The sequence below is a fragment of the Carettochelys insculpta genome, chromosome 3 (genome assembly GCF_033958435.1).
Source record: "Carettochelys insculpta isolate YL-2023 chromosome 3, ASM3395843v1, whole genome shotgun sequence".
NCBI lineage: Eukaryota > Metazoa > Chordata > Testudines > Carettochelyidae > Carettochelys > Carettochelys insculpta.
Window position 1 is genome coordinate 183,928,965 of NC_134139.1, and position 21,804 is coordinate 183,950,768.

Sequence of the window (21,804 nt, forward strand, 5' to 3'; positions counted from 1 at the left end):
CATGGGGTTAGCGACTTCGACGTCTCGCCACCTAATGTCGATTTCAACTTCGAAATAGCGCCCAACACGTGTAGCCGTGACGGGTGCTATTTCGAAGTTGGCGCCGCTACTTCGAAGTAACGTGCACGTGTAGATGCGGCCCAACAGAACAGCAGAAATGTAGCATTTTAAAGACTAACAAAATGATGTATTGGGTGATGAGTCTGTCCAGCTGATCTGATTAGTCTTTAAAGTGCAACATTTGTGCTGTTTTGTTTCAAGTCCTAGTCTTCTTCGAGAATTCCAAGCAAATTGCAAAAGAAGTGTCTTATGTGACAAAAGTAAAATAAAATATATCAATTCAAAGCTATAGGTGATTCTTAGAGGGAGTTAACCCTACATGGGTTTTCTGCCTATACCAAAAGGAACAGGAGATATTTGAATGGGTTTAATAAGGACCCAACTTTATTATTAGATGTACGGGAATGTTGGGCAGATAAAAGTACACAGTGCAGGTAACCCCACATTCATTTCACAATTACCTAAGGTGCTTTCCCAGTTCCTCCTCTTTTTCCACCCAGGGTCCTCCAGCACCTCTGGCTGGGACCTTATCATCCACATGCTCTCACATATAGGGTTTAAGGAGGGTTATAAGAATGGGGGTTGTTTACCACTAACTAAATCTCTTTTATACGGCATACCTGCATAGGACATCTGCCCTACACTTAAATAACGAGCTGCAACGTAGTCTACCACTTTCATGCCATGCATGAACCCAGCCTACCTCAATCCTCTGTGGGGAAGGTGAAAATAATCCCAACTCCATCTTGGTCAATATGATGGCAAGGGGAGAATTCTTTCCCAGCCCCATTAACAAAGGGGCAGCCAGCATAACCCCCACAGCAGGTCTAGACTGAACATAATATTTTACCATCTAAAGGGGAGAGAGGGTGGGTGTACCCTCAGCCTGCTCCATGGAAAAGGGAGGGTTAAGGTAGAGGGGCTACCCCCTTTAAGCACCTCATTCCCAGTAGAGGAGTCAGCCACTACACTGAACCTTTTCAGCGGATTTTATCCCTTGCTCACAACCATTAAGTACAATTCCTTATATTTGGCTACCCAACCAAACACCTCTCCCACCCGCTGGCTTAAATGTGAATGGTGATCATTCCTCAAATGCCAACACACACCTCTAATTTCTACTCCTGTAGAAGTTGCAGTAACACAGATTTTGTCATAACATATGGAATCTCTTCAGCATCTCTCAATCTCTGTTTTTTTGGTTCAGTTTATGAAGGTTAGAAACGATTGTGTCAAGGCCCATTTTTGTTGAATGAATGTTACTTTTTTGTCAGGGTTTCACAAAATTCTTTTGAAGCCATGTTTATAAAAACATATGAACACCAAATGCTTCTGGCAAAACAGGTTACAAAGAATAAATCCATATGTGCCATTTCCATTACTGACCAAAACCGAAATGGATCTGCTATTTATATCCATGACAAATAGGAGAGGACATCTGGAAGGAAAGTCAGAACAGTGAATGTAATTTCATGGAGATCTGAGGCACGTTTTCTGAAAATGGATGGAGCATATCAAAGATCAAACTATACTGAGTGTCACAAAAATATCAGCTTGCTTCCCCTAAAGAATGCTCAGTGCAGTCAAAAGGAGACAAAAAAAAAGATTTAATAAATGAAAAATGACACTTCTTGCAAATAAAACAGCTGTAATAATAAGTCTGAAACAACATTGAGTAATACCAAATGAAGATTTCAGAACTTTTCATTATTTATTTTTGTTCATGGTGATGTCACTTGTCGTCAACTGAAAACCATTGTTTTATATTATGATCAGAGTGTAAATGACTGAAAAGAGTTTTGTGACAGACTGTATAACCCTGCAGCATTAAAAGTTGTTTTTTAGTTCATAATTTACATATTCTAAATTCAAGTGCTTGGATTTAAAATGTTTTTGCCAGTGTGGAAGTTTTTACCAGTTCAAGATACTAGACCTATATTTTAGGATCATTAAACAAATTCAAAATAACTTTCAGTATGTAAATGAATCAACAGTATGTATATTGTTAGCATTTTTCGCAAATTGTAAGTAGTGATGATCTAAATATATCATTTCATGTGGAGACTAACTTGTCTCCAGTGTAGATGATCTCCATCTGAAAATCAGACAACTGAAATAAATACATTATTCAGGCAGCTGTTTTGTCTTAAGAAATTCGGTTTGTTTTGCCACTCAGATCCAGTGATTTACAGCACTGAGGGCAGTACTATAGGTTCTGAGTGCAGGATGAGTCCCTCTGTAACACATCATAAGTGACCCTGCCTCTGCACTGAAGCCTCCATATTGCAGCTGTTTCGCTATTTCCTCCACCTCCCAATGTGCCTCTTCTTGGTTGGTCAGTAAATGACTGATAAGGTGAGGGTAGTACGCAGTGGATATACACTTCACAACTAACTTTGCATTCAGGAGCAAAGAAAGAATTTCAGAATCACAGCTGGAATCATCAACCTGTAAAGAAAAATACACAAAAATGAAGATTGAGTTATTGGTTACACCCATACATTTTTTGAGTCCAAGAAGGATCACGTCCATTTTGTAATCATCAGCCATGACCTCCTGCACTATAATTTTTACATGTGAAGCAGCAAGAGTAGGATGTTCTGCATAGCTTAATAATAGTGATACATACTTTATACATCCAAAGCAAATCTTTGATAATCATGTGTTTCATAAATAAATAAAAATTTATATGATTCTTACAGATATACTCATTTCAAGCTATGGAACAAAAAATTAAATACAGGTTGAACACCTCTAGTTCAGCACCCTGGGGCCTGACCAGTGCCAAATGAGAAAATTTGTCAGACAACAGGAGGTCAATATTATGAGACCACGGGAAACTTGGCCTACACCCATGATAAATGGTTGTCTGGCTAACTAAAATAATGATGAATTACAGGTGTTGCCAGACAAGAGGGTGCTGGACTTCAGAGGTTAGTGCAGAGCCTGGAATAAATTCCCAGCATCTTCCCTATCTACCAGAGAATGTCTTATGTTCGCATTAATAGAAAGGGGGGCAGAGATAGCTCAGGTTTGTTCACTTGCCTGCTAAACCCAGGGCTGTGAGTTCAATACTTGAGGGGGCCACTTAGGTAGCAGGGGCAAATAAATTTAAAGAATAATTTATCAGGGATGGTGACAGGTCCTACTGTGAGTTCAGGGGACTGGACTCAATGACCTCTGAAGTGCCCTTCCAGCTCTATGAGATAAGTACATCTACATATATTAATTTGAAGTACAGCAAACTCTTTCATATCTGGCAACCTCAAGACTGGGAGGTTGCTGGATACGCATATATTTCAGTTAATCAAGAGTAGCTGCGGGGAGCCACAGGCAGGGGTCAGTGACCACCTCCATAAGAAAGCTCAGCTTCTCCCACCCACCCAGTGCCAGCTCCTCCCCAAATGCTGCCCTGTTCACTTTTTGGTTGGGACAGCAGGAGCCGCTGGCAGGGCTTGCACATGGCCACACAGTGCAAGGAGCTGCTGGCAGGGCTCAGAGATCATCACACACTGTGAGGAGCCCTTGACTGCTGCCCTGCAGCCAATCCCCTGCCTGGACACCAGGGACCTGTGAGAGCCCCAGCTAGTGCTGGGAGGAGCAGCCACAGCACAGTGGGACACGCCTGGCAGCTCAGAGTGGAGAGCTACCACTAAGACTGCTCAGCCTTGGGGGCTGGGGGTGAGGAGGCTCACGGAGCACCCCAGGGCTGTCTGGAAATAAAATATGCATCAGAGTGCCAGTTGATCAAATACTGGATGAACAAGAGTTTACTGTATTAACAGAGACTGACAAGAAAGATTGCAAGGTAAACTGTATTTTCTGAGGCACTGTCTAGTGGAATTCAGTGTGCACTATACATGCAAGTGTCTGAACAGTGCTCAGGACCAGATTTTCAAGTCTTCAGAACCAGGGGGGCTGACGGAATTGCTAGGCCCTGGGCAAGGGGAGTGACGCACACTCATGCTCCTGGAAAGGGCAGAGCCCTGGGTGGAAGGGGTGGAGCTGGAGGCTAGTAGTGGAAGTGGTGGCAGGAAGCCCAGGGCTCTTTTGAATCTCTGTTCCCTGGGGTAGTTGCCCCCTTTGCCCCCCCTGCACCGCCTCCTCCAGTCAGCAGGCCTGCTCAGAACTCAAAACCAGGTTCAGACTTTCAAAGTCCAGAGCACTCAGCACTTCCATAAGCATACAATAGGTGCTGAGCTCTTTTGAAAACTGGGTCTGAATCTGTATGGACAACGCTACAGTATTATGTTTTTAATACAATTCTCGCTAATTAACCAAGTAAATCAGATCTAAGTTCCTAGAAAGACAGTGCTGCTTGAACGGCATAAAGAGTCTTATGTCTCCGATGTCTGAGGTGGGGTGGGGTGGAGAGAAAAGAAAAAGGACCTTTCAAGAAGTATGTAGAAACTGTTTCTCTATCAATGCACTCCATCAGCTAAAATACGGGTCCCATTTTCCAAAATGACTGCCCACTACTGATAGAGCAGGTTGTATGAATCACACTCATATTGGTAGCTGAAATGATTTGGTACAGCAGCCCAGATTCCCCACTTCTTAGCACATGTAGCTGAATGTAGGACATCTCCACAGTGAAGTGACTACGACATTTTAAAGATAGTTGACAACTTATTCCTAGGCAATTTTTGACTCAACCAGCATCTTAAGTAATTTCATCCTAATTTTTCTGGACAACATCCAACATTTTTTTGTCTATCATTTCGGAGTGATTTTTTGTATTTTGTTATACAGTGCAGGGCTTAGCTTTTCAGTATTCTTGTTAAACTAGCAGGTTTTCCTCTCTTTCTAAAGCATCAGGATGGATGTTTCTTGGTTATATTCCAATTTCCTGCTTCATCAACTTTTCACTTCCATTTCTCAGACAAAAGGCCGTGTCTACACCAGCAAGTTCTTTCAAAAGAAGGGGCACTTTCAAAAGATCTAGCAGAATGTCTAGGCACAAAAAGCATTCTTTTGAAAGTAAATCGAAAGGATCACGGCACTCCTTTCAAAAGTGCTCTTCCTTTTCCATTTCAGGAAGAACACCTTCTTTCAAAAGATTATTTAGCAAGAAAACATGTGTAGACATTCCGCTGATCCTGTTTTCAACAGAGCCCAAGTAGGCATCCTTCAGTCTGCATAGACTATGGATCACACCCTTTAAAGTTTCAATTGAGGACTTCATTTACAGAGTCCATTGTGACTATAAAGACCCACACGAGAGTGACAGTCCTTGCTGCATCTCTTGCAGATGTAGTAGTAGTAGTAGTAGTAGTAGGCATCCTTCAGTCTGCATAGACTATGGATCGCGCCCTTTAAAGTTTCAATTGAGGACTTCATTTACAGCGTCTGTTGTGACTATAAAGACCCACACGAGAGTGACAGTCCTTGCTGCATCTCTTGCAGATGTAGTGGGTGTCTGGCAAGTCCTTATTGTGCTTTCTGTGCGCTCACTTCTCCTCTGCTAGCTGTCTGATCTTCAACTCGCCCTTCTGAAGGCCCTTGTGTAACCCCTGCCTCCATCTGCTGCGGTCGTCTGCTAGTTCTTCCCAGTTGTCCAGCTCGATGTCTACCTCTCTGAGGTCTCTTTTGCAGACATCTTTGTAACGCAACTGGGGGCGCCCGGGAGGTCTTTTGCCAGAGGCTAGCTCACCATACAGGATGTCTTTTGGAATCCTTCCATCGTTCATCCTGTGGACGTGGCCAAGCCAGCGGAGTCGACGCTGCCTGAGGAGGGTGTGCATGGCTGGGATTCCAGCTTGCTCGAGGACGGCAGTGTTGGTCACTCTGTCCTTCCATGATATTCCAAGGATGCGCCTGAGGCAGCGCAAGTGGAAGACGTTAGCTAAGTCTAAGGTGCGAGAAGTCCTCATCAGAGACATGCTGTTCGCAGACGATGCTGCTGTAGTGTCTCACACAGAAGACCAGCTTCAAAAACTGCTGGATCGGTTCTCCAAAGCGTGCAAGGACTTTGGGCTTACCATCAGCCTAAAGAAGACGAACGTACTCTGTCAGGATGTTGCTGAATCCCCATCAATCAGCATTGACAACTATATATTAGAGGTCGTCCACGAGTTCGTTTATCTCGGGTCCACCATCACTGACACCCTGTCATTGGACACTGAGCTAAATAGGAGGATCGGAAAAGCAGCCACAACTCTGTCCAGACTCAGGAAGAGTGTGTGGAATAACAACAAGCTGTACACTCACACCAAAATGCAAGTCTACAGAGCCTGCATCCTGAGCACCCTCCTTTATGGCAGCGAGACTTGGACCCTATATGCCCGCCTGGAAAAGAGGCTGAACAAAAAAATATTTCAACAGAGCAGTTCTCATGAATCCTGATTTTTTGTTCCCTGGCCCATTCTTTCGAAAGAGCAGGGCCTGTGTGCGCGCTCGCTTTTGAAAGAGCAGATCACTCTTTTGATCTGCTATTTTGTGTGTGGATGCACTCTTTCAAAAGAAGTTCTTCTGAAAGATCTCTGTAGTGTAGACAGAGCCTAGGAGTAAATATCAGCTCTGGGCCTTTGTCTGGCAAAGGTCCAGTGAGCCAGCAAACACACCTTAGTGGCTATGGGCAAGTCCACACTACCACTTGAGTCAATCCAACTTGTATAACTCAGGGGTGTGAAAAAGACACCATCCTGAGTGACACAAGTTACAGTGAGTCCCACTGGCACCATGTCCCCGGAGATATTGCTCCTGAAATCAGCAGGAGAGCTGCCATTGATGTCAATGGGAACAAGACTGAGACCTAGCAAAAAAAAAAAACAAAAAACAAAAACCAAAAACCAAAAATGACAAGTTAGTTCAGAGTAAAGAACCTTATTATCTTCAGATCCTTTCAGCCTCACGAATACATGCATCTTGCTCTTGTGAAAGAAATGATGGGAGAAATCAGCATGATGCTTTATGTAGGATACAGGAAAACATGCAAGCATAATTTGTTGCAACTTTTTAAAAGTAGAACTACTTCTTCTTAAACCCTTGTACTCTGAGTGGAGCATAGGTCATCTACAAGTCTCCTCCACTTCATTCTGTCTTGGGACAAAACTTCTAGCTGACTCTAGGAGTATTCAGTTTTTGTCCATCAATCTCAGTAGCTCTTCCCCATGTTGTCCAAAGTCTTCCTCTTCTGTGTTTTCTAACCAGAAGAGAAATGAAGATCTGGAACAGTTTTCCAAGGAGTGCAGGAACGCAAAAAAATCTAACTTCTTTTAAGACTGACTTGACAATTTATCAGATGGATTATACAATGAGATCACAAACAAGGGCATACCTGACTGGCCCCTCACCTGAGCTCTTATTCTAGGGATCAACTTCTCCCATGCTGTGCCCCATTATCCCCAAGTGATCCCTTGTTCTGGGACTGACACCCTCCAGTGCTGGAACTTCATGCCACAGGCTCCAGGCACTGCCTGCGGCCTGCATGCTCAATTGCTCATGGTGTGAGAGGGTACCTTATAGAAAATAGGCAAATGGTAAACTCTGCCTCACTGTACCAACCTCTTTTCCCTATTTCATGCCAAAACCCTGAGGTAAAATCCACCCTGCCTTCCAAACAAGGGCTCACTCAGCTAAATGGAGCCAACCTAGCTCAGCAAAAGGAGGCAAGCTCAGCACTAGTAACCACTCTTCCAACAAGCAGCAGCAAGATTCCTCCCTTGCCCTTGTCCCCCCATCCCAGCCTCCCTAAACACTGAACACAGATCTCTAAGATGAAACTCTCTTTGGGCAGGAGATAAGCCTGCAGAGCTCAAAAACTCAATCCAACAGGAGCAGCACCAAGAATTCACCCCCTGCACGACTCCACCTCCAGAATATTGGCTTTCTGAGATTTAAAACAACCAGCCAACCAACCAACCAACAAACCACCCGGCAATAAACCAAGATTCCTCTGAAGGAGGAACAGGTAGCACGACTGAGTTTTACTCCATGTTATTTTTGAGTGCAGTTGTGTAAATAAAAAAATCTACATTTTTAAGTTCAACTTTCAAGGTAAAGAAATTGCATTACAGTACTTGTATGAAGTGAACTGTAATACTATTTCTTCCATCTTTTTTATAGTGTAAATATGTGAAATAAAAATAATATAAAATGAGCACTGTATACTTTATATTCTATGTTGTAACTGAAATCAATATTTGAAAACGTAGAAAACACCCAAAATATTTAAATAAATAGTATTCCAATAGAAACAATGTGGTTAAAACTGCAATTAATTTTTTTAATTGCTTGACAACCCTAATTTGAACTAAAATGGTGGAGTCTCTGTACCCGGAAATCTTTAAAGCGACGAAGGCAACTTCAGTAATTCAGCTTGAGGTTATCGCCCTCCAACAGGAGTGTGTGGGTGAGGTCCTGTCACCTACAATGTGCAGTAGATCAGATTAAAACATGATGGTCCTCTTCAGCCTTGAAGTCTACGGCTACGTCTACACGTGCCCCAAACTTCGAAATGGCCACGCAAATGGCCATTTAGAAGTTTACTAATGAAGCGCTGAAATGCATATTCAGCGCTTCATTAGCATGCGGGCGGCAGCGGCACTTCGAAATTGATGCGGCTTGCCGCCGCACGGCTCGTCCAGACGGGGCTCCTTTTTTGAAAGGACCCCGCCTACTTCGAAGTCCCCTTATTCCCAGAGCTCATGGGCACCAGAGCTCATGGGAATAAGGGGACTTCGAAGTAGGCGGGGTCCTTTCGAAAAAGGAGCCCCGTCTGGACGAGCCGTGCGGCGGCAAGCCGCGTCAATTTCGAAGTGCCGCTGCCGCCCGCATGCTAATGAAGCGCTGAATATGCATTTCAGCGCTTCATTAGTAAACTTATAAATGGCCATTTGCGTGGCCATTTTGAAGTTTGGGGTATGTGTAGACACGGCCTATATGGCAGAATTCCCCAGGCCTGCATTACATGATTTTTCATTGACAGTCTTCTTCACACTGACATGTTTAAAACACATTTCTTGAGTAAGAATTTTTTAAAGTCCTTGGCGTATTATCAAGCTGTTGCATGAAAGTCTCTCCAGGAATGCAAGTTAATTATTTAAATGTACAGTAGCTCTCTCTTTGAAGGAACAATTCTAAGAGCACTAAAAAAATCCAATGAAGTCACTGTCCTGGGTTATGGTTTTGTGGCTCACAACACTGAGATAAGCACTTCCACTAGAAGATGTGGTAAGGTAACTAATTTTCAGGTTTTTTAAGACATTTTGGCTAATTAAAATAAATTCCCATATAGCTTCTTACAGAATACTCTGCAGATACCACACTGCAATTCAACAGGTCAAATGTTTAAGGGCAGAAGGGCTTGTGTCAATGAGCAATTTATCTGTTCATTTCTTGATTTGAAGGTGAAGAAGATCTCAAGGATTATGGAACTGATAATTTTCACACATTCACCACGAATTAGTTGAAAATAAATAACTATAAATACATTTTCTAATCTTCAGTCTTTGTAATTTTTGTTACAAAAAGAATAAATTGTTCTGAAATATAAAAATGTTTCTCAGTACATCAAAAATGAATATAAAATATGTAAGTGGACTAGGTAGGCATCCTTCAGTCTGCATAGACTATGGATCGCGCCCTTTAAAGTTTTAATTGAGGACTTCATTTACAGTGTCTATTGTGAGTATGAAGACCCACACAAGAGTGACAGTCCTTCCTGCATCTCTTGCAGATGTAGTGGGTGTCTGGCAAGTCCTTATTGTGCTTTATGTGTGCTCACTTCTCCTCTGCTAGCTGTCTGATCTTCATCTCGCCCTTCTGAAGGCCCTTGTGTAACCCCTGCCTCCATCTGCTGAGGTCATCTGCTAGTTCTTCCCAGTTGTTCAGCTTGATGTCTACCTCTCTGAGGTCTCTCTTGCAGACATCTTTGTAGCGCAACTGGGGGCATCCGGGAGGTCTTTTGCCAGAGGCTAGCTCACCATACAGGATGTCTTTTGGAATCCTTCCATCATTCATCCTGTGGACGTGGCCAAGCCAGCGGAGTCGATGCTGCCTGAGGAAGGCGTGCATGGTTGGGATTCCAGCTTGCTCGAGGACAGCGGTGTTCGTCACTCTGTCCTTCTATGATATTCCAAGGATGCACCTGAGGCAGCGCAAGTGGAAGACGTTCAGCCTCTTTTCCTGGCGGGCATGCAGGGTCCACGTCTCGCTGCCATAAAGGAGGGTGCTCAGGATGCAGGCTCTGTAGACTTGCATTTTGGTGTGAGTGTACAGCTTGTTGTTATTCCACACACTCTTGCTGAGTCTGGACAGAGTTGTGGCTGCTTTTCCGATCCTCCTATTTAGCTCAGTGTCCAACGACAGGGTGTCAGTGATGGTGGACCCGAGGTAAACGAACTCATGGGCGACCTCTAACGTACAGTTGTCAATGCTGATTGATGGGGATTCAGCAACATCCTGACCGAGTACGTTTGTCTTCTTTAGGCTGATGGTAAGCCCAAAGTCCTTGCACGCTTTGGAGAACTGATCCAGCAGTTTTTGAAGCTGGTCTTCTGTGTGAGACACTACAGCAGCATCGTCTGCAAACAGCATGTCTCTGATGAGGACTTCGCGCACCTTAGACTTAGCTTTCAGCCTTGCAAGGTTAAACAGTTTCCCATCAGATCTTGTGTGCAGCAAGATGCCCTCTGTTGAAGATCCAAAGGCATGCTATAGGAGGAGTGCGAAGAAAATCCCGAACAATGTTGGAGCAAGCATGCATCCTTGTTTGACGCCGCTCCTGATTCTGAAAGCATCCGATAATGCGCCGTCATATTGGATGGTTCCTCTCATGTCTTTGTGGAACGACTGGATCATCTTGATTAACCATGGAGGACAGCCTATCATGTGGAGCAGTTTGAACAGACCATCCCTGCTGACCAAGTCAAAGGCCTTGGTCAGGTCGATGAAGGCTATGTAGAGTGGCTTTCTCTGCTCCCTGCACTTCTCCTGCAGCTGCCTTAGAGAGATGACCATGTCAACAGTAGACCTCTCTGCGCGGAATCCGCACTGCGATTCGGGGTACACCCTCTCAGCAATCTTCTGGAGTCTGCCAAGGATGACGCGAGCGAATAGTTTAGTAGTGACGCTTAGGAGGGAGATTCCATGGTAGTTGTTGCAGTCGCTTCTGTCTCCTTTGTTCTTATACAATGTTACAATGTTAGCGTTGCGCATATCCTGTGGAACCTCACCCTCTTTCCAGAACAGGCACAGTAGCTCATGGAGGGGTTCCAGGAGTGTGTCCGCGGCACGTCTGATTACTTGTGGTGGTATACCATTCTGACCAGGGGCCTTTCCTGCTGCAATGCTGTCGATGGCTCTCTTCAGTTCATCCATAGTCGGTTCTTGATCCAGTTCGTCCATTACTGGTAGGAGCTCGACAGCATTGAGGGCTGTGTCAACCACAACGTTCTCACGTGAGTACAGCTCAGAGTAGTGCTCAACCCAGCGCTCCATCTGTTTGGCTTTGTCAGCAATGACTTCACCAGATTTGGATTTCAGAGGTGCCATCTTGTTCTGGGTGGGTCCTAATGCCTTCCTCATACATTCCTTTGAGATTACCAAAGTCGGCACAGGTCTGGATGCTGCTGCATAGCTGGAGCCAGTGGTTGTTGGCACAGCGACTGGCTGTCTGCTGTACTGTTCTTCTGGCCTCTTTAAGTGCTTGCTAGGTACTCTGGCTTGGTGAGCGTTTGTACTCCAGGAGTGCAGCGCACTTCTTTTCAATGACTGGAATCATCTCATCGGAGTTAGCTTCAAACCAGTCGTTCGTGTTTCTAGCTCTTCTTCCAAACACCGACAAGGTCATGTTGTAAACTGTATCCCTCAGATGTAGACTAGGAAAAAAGTTATATTCAAGTCCAACTTTTAACTCAAGTCCCTTGAGCACAAACAGCATTTTTTCTGATTACATAAGCCCTCAGTCTATGTCTCCTTTAGAAGCAGACCTACAATCTACAGAATTATTTTATTATGATTAATAAACGTTCACTCTTAACCTTTGGATGCTGACATAATAAAGATGACAACACTGGAAGCATTCTCAGAAATAAGCAACTCTTAAAGACAAGCTCTGAATCCTACTGATATTCAAAAACTACTTAACTGGCTATTCTGAGACACAGTTTTTAAATTATTCACTGCAAGGGGGTGGTCTAGTTATTTCTAGGATGTGAAAGATGGAACTGGCACTTTACAAAAGATTTCACAATAATAGAGGTCTGCAGGTTCAGAAGAGCTTAAAAAACTGGCCGTTTTATTGTCAGAAAAGGCTGTACAATCCTAGTATCAGCACTTCAGCATCATCCTTTTAACTGTAAGCATCCATACAGCTGTCAGCATCGTATAACAAATGGCTAAATAATATACTGTATCAGCAAGTAAATGTATTTTTTCCACTGCCATGTTTGTGAGCTGTTCTAGCAGTATGTTGGGGAATCTGACTATTTTGCTTTGCCAGATGGCATATTTCCTTTCCCAATTTAATGTAAATGGGAACTGGCTTCTGCAACAAATCTGAAAACTAAGCATAGCCAACCGCTTGACTACTCTTGTTCGTTATTACAAAGCATTCAGAAAACCTAGCAGCCTAATCTTAGTCAGGTTATTAGTCAAAAACAAAACAGTACAAGAAACCAAAGGAATCTTGCAGCATTCCCCTTTTCTTAAAAAACATGCATTTGAGATTATCTATAGTAATGGCAGCCCTTTTTACAAGCTTGTGAGCATTCTGTATGTTGCCTGAGCTTCAACAGACCAAGCAATACCATTTTATGTTGTTTTTCTGTGCCATCCTGCACCTTTCTTTTGATGACCATATTCCAGGCATCATGGTATTCATACTAGGATGGGTTCAGTATTGCTCTTGCCAAGAGCAAAGGTCAGTTATTGAAAAATGTCACAGGCTATTCCTTTGCATGAGTGAAAGAATTTTGGGTAAGCACAATACATTTATTATACTGCCTATAATATTCATGTCAGGACTCTAACATACCATATGCGTTGGCTTGCAAAATCTTTTACTAAAATTCCACAAAAAGTAATTATGCAAGTGAAAAATAACTATAACTATAAGGAGGCTTCCATATGCTACAAGTTTTACACAAAATAATAGACACCTCTTCTGTACTACCTGCATTTCAAATACTGCCAAGAATCTCTTATAAATTCAACCTTTCAGGCACCGAACTCTATTCCAGCTGAGGCAAAGTCAATAAAAAACCTCCTACTAATTTCAACGTGTGAAAGAAATGGGCCTAAAGAAGAGGCCTAGCATATAAACTTCCATTTTCTTGAGTGAATATAAATTGTAATACTTTTCATCTTACATTAACAGGATCTAAGGGAACTATGTCTTCCTCCCTTGCTGCTGACAGCAAATTACCTCACAAATCACATCCAGAAAGCACAGAGACTCTCAGGTGTATGTTGAAAGTTCCAATAGCATGTTTTCCATAAAACCTATCAGGTCTGCTTAACAAGGTTTATGCAGTTTATGGAGACAATGGGAACTGTGCAAAATTTCTTATTGTTTATTGTATTTTCTGTGGTGGGCAGATTTTTGTTGCATAGAAACAAAAAAGGCTACATTTTTTAGCCGCAGCTCATCATACTCCAGCATATGCCACCCCCGTAGTTCCAATCCTCTGAAAACAAAATAAGGCTGAGACAAACTGAGGAGTATAAAATTACAAGGAGGTCTGGTGTGTACTGGATTCTGCATCAATTTATTATACTCTCACTAATAACCTGATGGACATACATAGCAACTAAACGTGTATTTTGCTCAATTACATAAATGATTTTTGCATCTTTGAAATGATGATTACAGATTTTTTTAAAAAACTTCAATGATTTTAGCAAAAGTAAATCAGCCATCATTTTTGTGTGGATTCATAGACTACAAACGCTTCACAAAGAAAAATTTTATGTACAAAAGGGCTAAAGAAATGACGTTTACCATCATATTAGTTTTTTGGTAGAATTTTCTTGGACACCTTACAAGGATTTTCATATTGAATTCTTATTAATTCACCTTGTTCAACTTTAGATGAAAATGACAACAATAGGAGCAAGTCTGGATATAAGTTTTTGATTCTAAATCAACCTTTTTCCTCCAAAAATAAATTTGAGCATTGTTTTATTCATGGTTCTGTTTTTTTGTCTGTCTTTAGGTGTAACCTGAGGTAACTAAAAGAACATTAAGAAAAAATAATATCCTAAGAAATGAAATCTTAGGATACGGTGATAAAGCTTTTCCTAGCATGTTAGTTTCAGGAGCTTGCTAGATTAAGTTTATAAGAACTCTTTGAATACTTTTTTGTTTTGTATCACACAGTTGCTTATCTACCTTTCAGATACACATATATGACAGACAAACACCTTGGAAATAGCAAAATGAGTTAAGCATAAAGATATACAAGTTATGCCACCATCCTAAATTTTCAACAGAAACAGAATCTGGTGGTTTTGAGACATTGTACATGTATTGGTAGCAATGCTATAGTTGAGGTAACACTGATATTTGCACTTAGAGTGAGATTAAATCCCTCTGTCGTGTGTGAAAAATGCTCATTAGCATCACCAAGAATGAATTTGCAGGGAAGTTATAAGTCAATGGGATAATATAAATGAGGTATTTGCCAAAAAACTCCACAGGAATACACAATCCCGCACATGTATAGAAGATTTTATAGCAGGAGCATTGCCAAATTTTATCAGTATTACGGATTAAGTTATTTTAAAAGAACTATAAAAAATGTGCTTTGTATAACACACTAGCTTCTGTTCCACCAGATTAATTTACAACTGGGTAGACAGATAATTAAAAATAAGTGTTGGAGGGGTCTTTTTAAAAATCATCTTTACTATATAAAGGATTTTTAATCAGCCTTATGTCTGCAGAAGGAATAACTGTAGAAAATCTTAATAAATTATAATGCACTCAAGAGTTTCTACCTCCTAAATGAGGAAAAAAGAGGTATTTTATTACCTGAAACTATGAAGGATGGTTAATTCAACTGCCCATACCTTAACAACAGCTGTTATCTGCTCCAGTGCCAATTTCTGAAGATCTTGGTGTTTGCTTTCTATTAGCAGCTTCAGGGATGGCAGCAGCAGGGACTGGTTAAGCAGCAGCAAGCACAATTCCTTTGTACACTGAAAACAAAAGTAATCGCAGACTGTCAGGTTGCAGGGACACTTGGTAAAATCATAATCACCATATTTTATGAAAATCTTGTGTCAAATGCAAACGGAAATGAAACTTGTAAAATTAATTAACTTCCCAGGGGAAAAAGCCTGTTTGAAAACTTTAAAGCACAGATTAAAAAGGGGTGTAGTACTGGGTTGTAAGTGGAATGTTTGCTATACTACAAACAAGGCAAGTTCTGAATACATATAAAACCCATGCAGAATTTTACTGAAAGAAGAAGAGAGCAATTACGGCTCTCAGTGGGACTAATACTTTTGCTGTGGTCACTGAAATACTGCAAACCATAAGAAATAAGGTGACACCTGTGACATTTCTGTAAACGAAATATAAAGTCATAGCGGTGGAATAAAGTGAATAGAACAGGTCTTCATCAAAGTCCAGCATCATAAAGCTGTTCCACAAATCTTCTCAATTGTCTTTTACAGAGATCTGATCCAGTATTTTCATCTCCGAATTTTCACAGGATTTTCTGTGTTTTACTGTCCAGCATGAACTATTTGGCATCACAATTTTGGTGTAGTGTATCCTCATAATAGATGTTAGCAATGAAAAGCAATACTTAAAAAAATAAATCACCGAGTAGGGTTACTTCCAAACTTTTATTCAGGCCTAATGTTGTTAGTAAAGTGAAAATTCATTAGTCTTTATCTCATACAAGTAGAGTTATTTGCTGTAGGGTGTATTCATGAATGAACGACGAAGGAAAAATCGAGAACCTGGTATTCGGCATAATGGACGGTTCGAATAAGAGAGGCAGACCTCACAGGGAATGGATAGATGATATAGTAGATTGTTGCAGAGCTAGTCTACAGAAACTAAGCCACTTCGCCCTAGACAGGGAAAGTTGGAAGGAAATAGTGAGAGAGGCATCAGACACCAATGAGCGCTGAGCTCACAGTTACTGATGATGATGATGTGTACATGAATTACTGATCAACTGAAAAGGGATTACTTTACTTTAAAAACCAAATTCTAACTTTCTTTTTGTGAATACAATCTAAATTTTCTAGTGTGACCACGTTCAAAGATATCATTTACTGTGATTCTTCCCCATAATACTTTTCTAGTGAGACCAATGAGGGAACTCACACAACAGCAGCACTCTGCCTGGTTACCCTGGGTATTGTATAACATTTAAATTTGTGATCATATTTCCCTATGAAGAATATGGGACACCTGGTAAAACTGCTCAAATTCAAGCGAGTTCAATGGCAATTAATCAGAACTATGTGATACCCTCCCCCAACCAGGCCAATGGGGAGGCGGGGTGCAAAGTGCCATGCGACCTTGACCTCAAGCTCAAAGGGGGCCTCAGATTTAGACACTTGTTAATTTTTTGTCATGTGATAGGCTAGAAAAGCATTTGTTAAAAAAATAGTATTCCAATTACATCACTTTTTTTTGGGAACCTTATTTTGTTTTCATGTTTTTCATGCAGCATCTCTTTTTTCTTTTCCTTTTTTTTTTTGTTAAATATATTATGATGAGGGCCCTTAAAGGTCTGGGAGTGGCCCAGGCCTTTCTGGACCTGTGAGAGGCCCTGCTCCCAATATGCTTTAAAAGCTCCAGGGCCCAGCACAGGAGTGGAGTCATGGGGCTGCACTGAGCGGTGTGTGTGTCTCAGGTAAAGGTGTAGTGTGACTTGTGTTTTGGGGCAGGGCTCAGCAGGCTCAAGCCACTACCATATGGCAGTACCAGGGAGGCAGTGCCACCTTCACTGCATTAGTGCCAGAAGGCCACCCAGCCTGGCCTGGCTGTGGTGGGGGTGAGGCTAAGCTCAAAAAGTCTGAAAACTGCTCAGGGAGGATTGCCCAGGGTGTGGAAAGAGGCATGGTCAGGGGCTGCGTATGGACAGGAGCTAACCAGGGGATATGTGCAGGCAGCTCAGGGTTCCTGGAAGAATAGCTAAGGGCTGTCTACATGCGCAGCAAACTCAAGGTGCAGGCAGTGGTAGCTTCGGATGCAGGCAGGAGATCACACAGTGGACTGGCAGAGGACAGCTCGGGGCTATATGTGACCAGGCGATAGATCAGGGTGCAGGGTGGGGGTAGCTAGAAGCAGTGTGTGGACAAGGGGTAGCTCATGTTGCAGGGAAGGGGTAGGTAGAGGCTGTGGGCAGGCAGGCAGAGCTAGAAATTGTATATGGACAGGGGACAGCTTGGGCGCAGGGATGGTGTAACTACAGTCTGTATGACAGAAGGGGTAGCCCACAGCCCCTGCTCGAGGGCTCTACTAGCTAACAAGTTAGGTTTCCCACCCCTGAAGTTCTTACTGGCTATGTGAGAAAAGGAGGCCGGCAGCTGGCCAGAGGCAGGGAAAGAGGTGGAGAGGGTGTGTCCCTAGGTCGGCAATGCACTTTGATTTAAGTTTTGTGGGGCACACAGGGGTTGCCAGGGATCGGGCATTCAGTTCCGCAGCTCCCAGGTTCATTGGCAAAAGAGAGGGGAACAACAGGGATCAGGGCTTCAGCCTATAGAGAGGAGCGTGATGGAGACTGGGGAGCCAGCCTGGTGGGTGGAGAGAAATGGTGCAATGGAGAGGAAGGTCTTCAGCCTGTCGGGATGGGCACACCGGGCATCAGGGCTTCAGCCCTCGGTTCCTGTCCTCAGCCCTGTGGGGTCACCAACTTGGGCATTCAACTCTCCGCTTCAGTGCTGGGTGCCAGGGACTGGGGCTTCAGCCCCACAGCCTGAAAGGGCTGGCAGACTCCACCCCCCACCCTGTTGAGAAATGCTGCTTTAGAGTGCACATGGGGAAGGCTGACACACCCCAAACCTTAGCCCTCCATCACACACAAGCTCCCTTTCCTCCTGCTGGCTTCATGTGTGTGTGTCTGCCTGACAGCACCACCTGCCGGCCACTGCCTGCCCGGATTTCTCCCACCAGCCATAAACAAGAGACTACTGCAGCTGCACTGTCCATGGCTGTCCAGCAGGGGGAGCGCTGGAGCTGAAAATATAGGATGATTGGCCTTTTTTTCTTTTTTTTTTTTGTTTAAAAAAAAACAAAAAAAACTCCTGACAGTTGCCTAAAATAAGGGACAGTCCTGGCCAAAACAGGATGGATTGTCACCCTATAGATATTATTACAATATAATTTTAGACACCCAGAGATGTGCTACATGGTTCAGAAAATGCAACGAAAGACACTGCAACTGCCTCAAAGAGTTTGCAAAAATATAACTCAAATAGTGTAATTTCTACCACTGAAGTTCAAAGGCGAGTAGATTAATGGCATGGCCAAAGGTGCTGCGAAAACTATTCACACCCTTTGGGTACTTTTATCTCCTCTTACTCTAAAAAGGAAAATGATAAATTGGTATATTATGTACATATTATATACATGAGAATGCTGCTACAGATCATCGTTGAAATCTTAAGGCATGGAATCTACTGACATCTTCCCCACCAAAGCAATTTCAGATATCACAGCCAATCTTCATTTACTCCCCTCAACTGCATTTCCAATGGCTAAATATTTATTTAATTGTGATGCATACCCGAGAATGCAACATGACTACAAATTACTCTGTGTTTGGTAACAGATCACGGTAATTACAAAACATTCTTGCCCACTTTGACTACTTGGAGAAAGTCTAAATGACGGAGTAGTATACCTAAATAATTGGATGCTAGTATCTTAACAGTATGTTATATTTAATTCAGCTAAATTTGGATCTTTGCTGTTTAGGTGCTATATGTATCTTATGACTGCTACAACAAACTCTGTATTTGTGAATAATCTACGCACTCTACCCAGATGTACAGACACTCCTTTCTCAGTATCTGTATTATCAATTTTTTGTTAACATTAGCCTTAATAGAATTTTACATCTGTTAAAAAATTCTTTGTTTCATCTACTCTAGCAAACCACCAGCAAGCTGCAATCAGGAAAGAGTTTATATATACAGACAAGAAAAGAAGACACAGGAGTACTATAACAGCACCTTGCAAATGCATTCACCAGTTGCCTGCAGTGCAGTTCAGCAGACAAAAAATGAGAACCCAGTACACTTTGCCAGCAACTAAATTCCTCCCCATGATATCAAATAACACATTCTTATTACTGCAACCAGGCAGAGGTTGGTGAGCCTGAGGAGAAAACAGAAGGTTTGTAATACACTGAGGAGATTTTGTCTTTTACTGCCAAAGAACAGACAGGAGAGTGTCTTTAATGTTGACAAAGTTAAGCAATGGCTAAGTCTGCAGTTGACAGGCTTTGCCTTCATCGAGAACTAGCATCAAAAACAGGAACAGGTGCAGAGGAATGTTGAAAAGACTATAAAGGGTGAAGCAAAATTAAAAATATCACACCCATTAAACCTTTGATATTTTGATTTTCAAATTCATTTCTGCCAAACAGTAACATACTAAGGAGATTACAAAATGAAAACTTGGTAATTTATGATTCTACAAATCCTTCTGTGTTGGGAAAGCACAATATATTACAAAGGATACACCTTTATGTTAGCAAAAAATAAATTTTGAGGGTTACAGGATGCACAACCAGAGTGTAAGAGCAAGTTTATAGGGCTGGTAACATTTTATACCTGAAAACCCATCAAAACCATAAATGAAGAAGCAGTGCAATAGGGTGCATATAACTATAAAAAAGCTTTTAAAAGAATCCAAAAGGTCATATTTTTGTACCTGATGGTGGTGGGAGAGAGAGAAGGAAAGGTAGGTGATTTAAGCATACTGTTAAACATAATTAAGTACACTGAGCATTTCTAAAGTCAATGACTAGGAAAAAGAAAAGATATTTTTAAAACCCTGCTGAACCTCTGAACTACAATTTGCTTTCTCACTAAAGTAATTTAAAGTATCACAAAAAATGCAATTAGACAGTGTCAGTTGGCCAATACAGTTATTACACATATTATCATTACAATTTTTGCATCAAAACCAGGTATTTTAGCCTTTAAACAAAAATGTTTATCATCAACCTGCGTACTTCTCAAAATTGTACTTAGAACACCACGTAGTGCTGATAACAATTACATGTAGGTGCTAATAATTCCTTGTAGTCTTTAATATAAAGCCTTATACAGTACCCTAACAATCATCAGTATTAATATTGATAACAAATATATCCATATTAAACTTACTTCAAATGGCACTATTCATGTATTTTAGACAGAAATAATAATATTTCAAAATTAAAGTCCCAGTTCATCAAAGCAGTAAAGCAAATGCTGAGAGGTGATTTATGCCCATGTTTGTACCCTAATAGGAATATTCAAGCACAGTGGTTCTTAATCTTTACTGCAGCCTGCACCCCTTTGGTCTCAAAATATGTTCTTGCACCCCTTATTAAGAATCAAAAATGGAGATGGGGGGCCTATATGCTTTTAAATGCATATTAAACACGTGTAAAACAGTTTTATGTTATTACTCACCACAAATAATAGTACAGTAGGCATACAAATACGTAAGAACTACCTAGAGATGTTGTGGAGTTTTGCTGTGGAAGTAAACTGAAACTAACATGCTAACAGCGGCTAACTGAATTCAAACAAAGACGCTGCGCTGCCACATAATCATCTGTGCATGCACCAAGAAATACACTGCAATGTGGCAGTACACTGTATTTCGTAGTGAGATAATTTCACTACAATTGCCTTAAAAACTTGAAAATAACTTTTGTTTGCATATTACAGTAATCATTAAAAATGCAGAATGTAAGTAAATACATAGATTTGATGAAATAAAGTAGTTGCCCTCATGTGCCTGTGCTGAATTTGGCACGTCTTGCACACCCAGAAAGGGCATCAAGCATGCCCAGGGGGTGCAGGCACCCCAGGTTAAGAACCACTGCTCAAGTACTTTAAGTTAAGTACATCTTCAATCCTTGGCTGAAGTGGATTCTAAAGCAGCTTGTAACTGCATCATGAAATGGCTATATCTAACCCAGAACACTTTATGTTAAAGACACGTGATTGTGTTTCGTTTAAACATGATTCAAGAATATCCACACATATTTTATGATTATTTCTATAAGAAGATTGCTCTTGAAATACTGACCTTGCATTCTGAGATTTAGCCCAGGGCAAACTCTTACTTTTGAAATAAAAAATTAAATCACAGACACAATCTTAGCTGGGTTTCTGAACCTAATACTAGTGCCATATTTGTCTAAAAATTCTAAGCTGACATTACTAGGCCTCCTAAGTCTAGAATATGCATATGGCAGTCGTTGCTGACATCAGTGACAGGCAGCACCTTTTTAATGCACTTGAGTCAATTTGATCCACCAACAATAATGCAGAGGCAGATGTGAGAATGTGAGGAGACCTGGGGAGTTGGCTTAGACCAACCAGAGATAGGAGACAAGGAGATCCAATACCACCAAGTATCTTCATCACACACTTAGAAAGAGTGATGGACAAGATCAAGGAAGAAGTAAAAAGGGATATCTGTGCACAGGATGAGAATCAATAACTTGAGGTTTGCGGATAGCATAGTTATTGAAGAAGATTAAGGAAAACTAGCGAGAACAGTGCAGGTGCTAAACAAGGAAGGGAAGTGGTGCGGGCCGATTATGA

General features: G+C 41.8%; 1 protein-coding gene across 1 annotated transcript in view; it reads right to left on the reverse strand.

The window, feature by feature from the left end:
* Nucleotides 1-165: 165 nt before the first annotated feature.
* NBAS (NBAS subunit of NRZ tethering complex) overlaps nucleotides 166-21,804 on the reverse strand; it is a 353,016-nt gene continuing 331,377 nt past the window's right edge. Inside the window, exons 51-52 of the mRNA XM_074991286.1 lie at nucleotides 15,076-15,204; nucleotides 166-2,508 (exon numbers count right to left, since the gene is read on the reverse strand). Of these exons, the coding sequence (XP_074847387.1) occupies nucleotides 2,233-2,508; nucleotides 15,076-15,204 (405 nt within the window). The 3' untranslated portion in view covers nucleotides 166-2,232. The remainder of the gene's footprint in view (nucleotides 2,509-15,075; nucleotides 15,205-21,804) is intronic.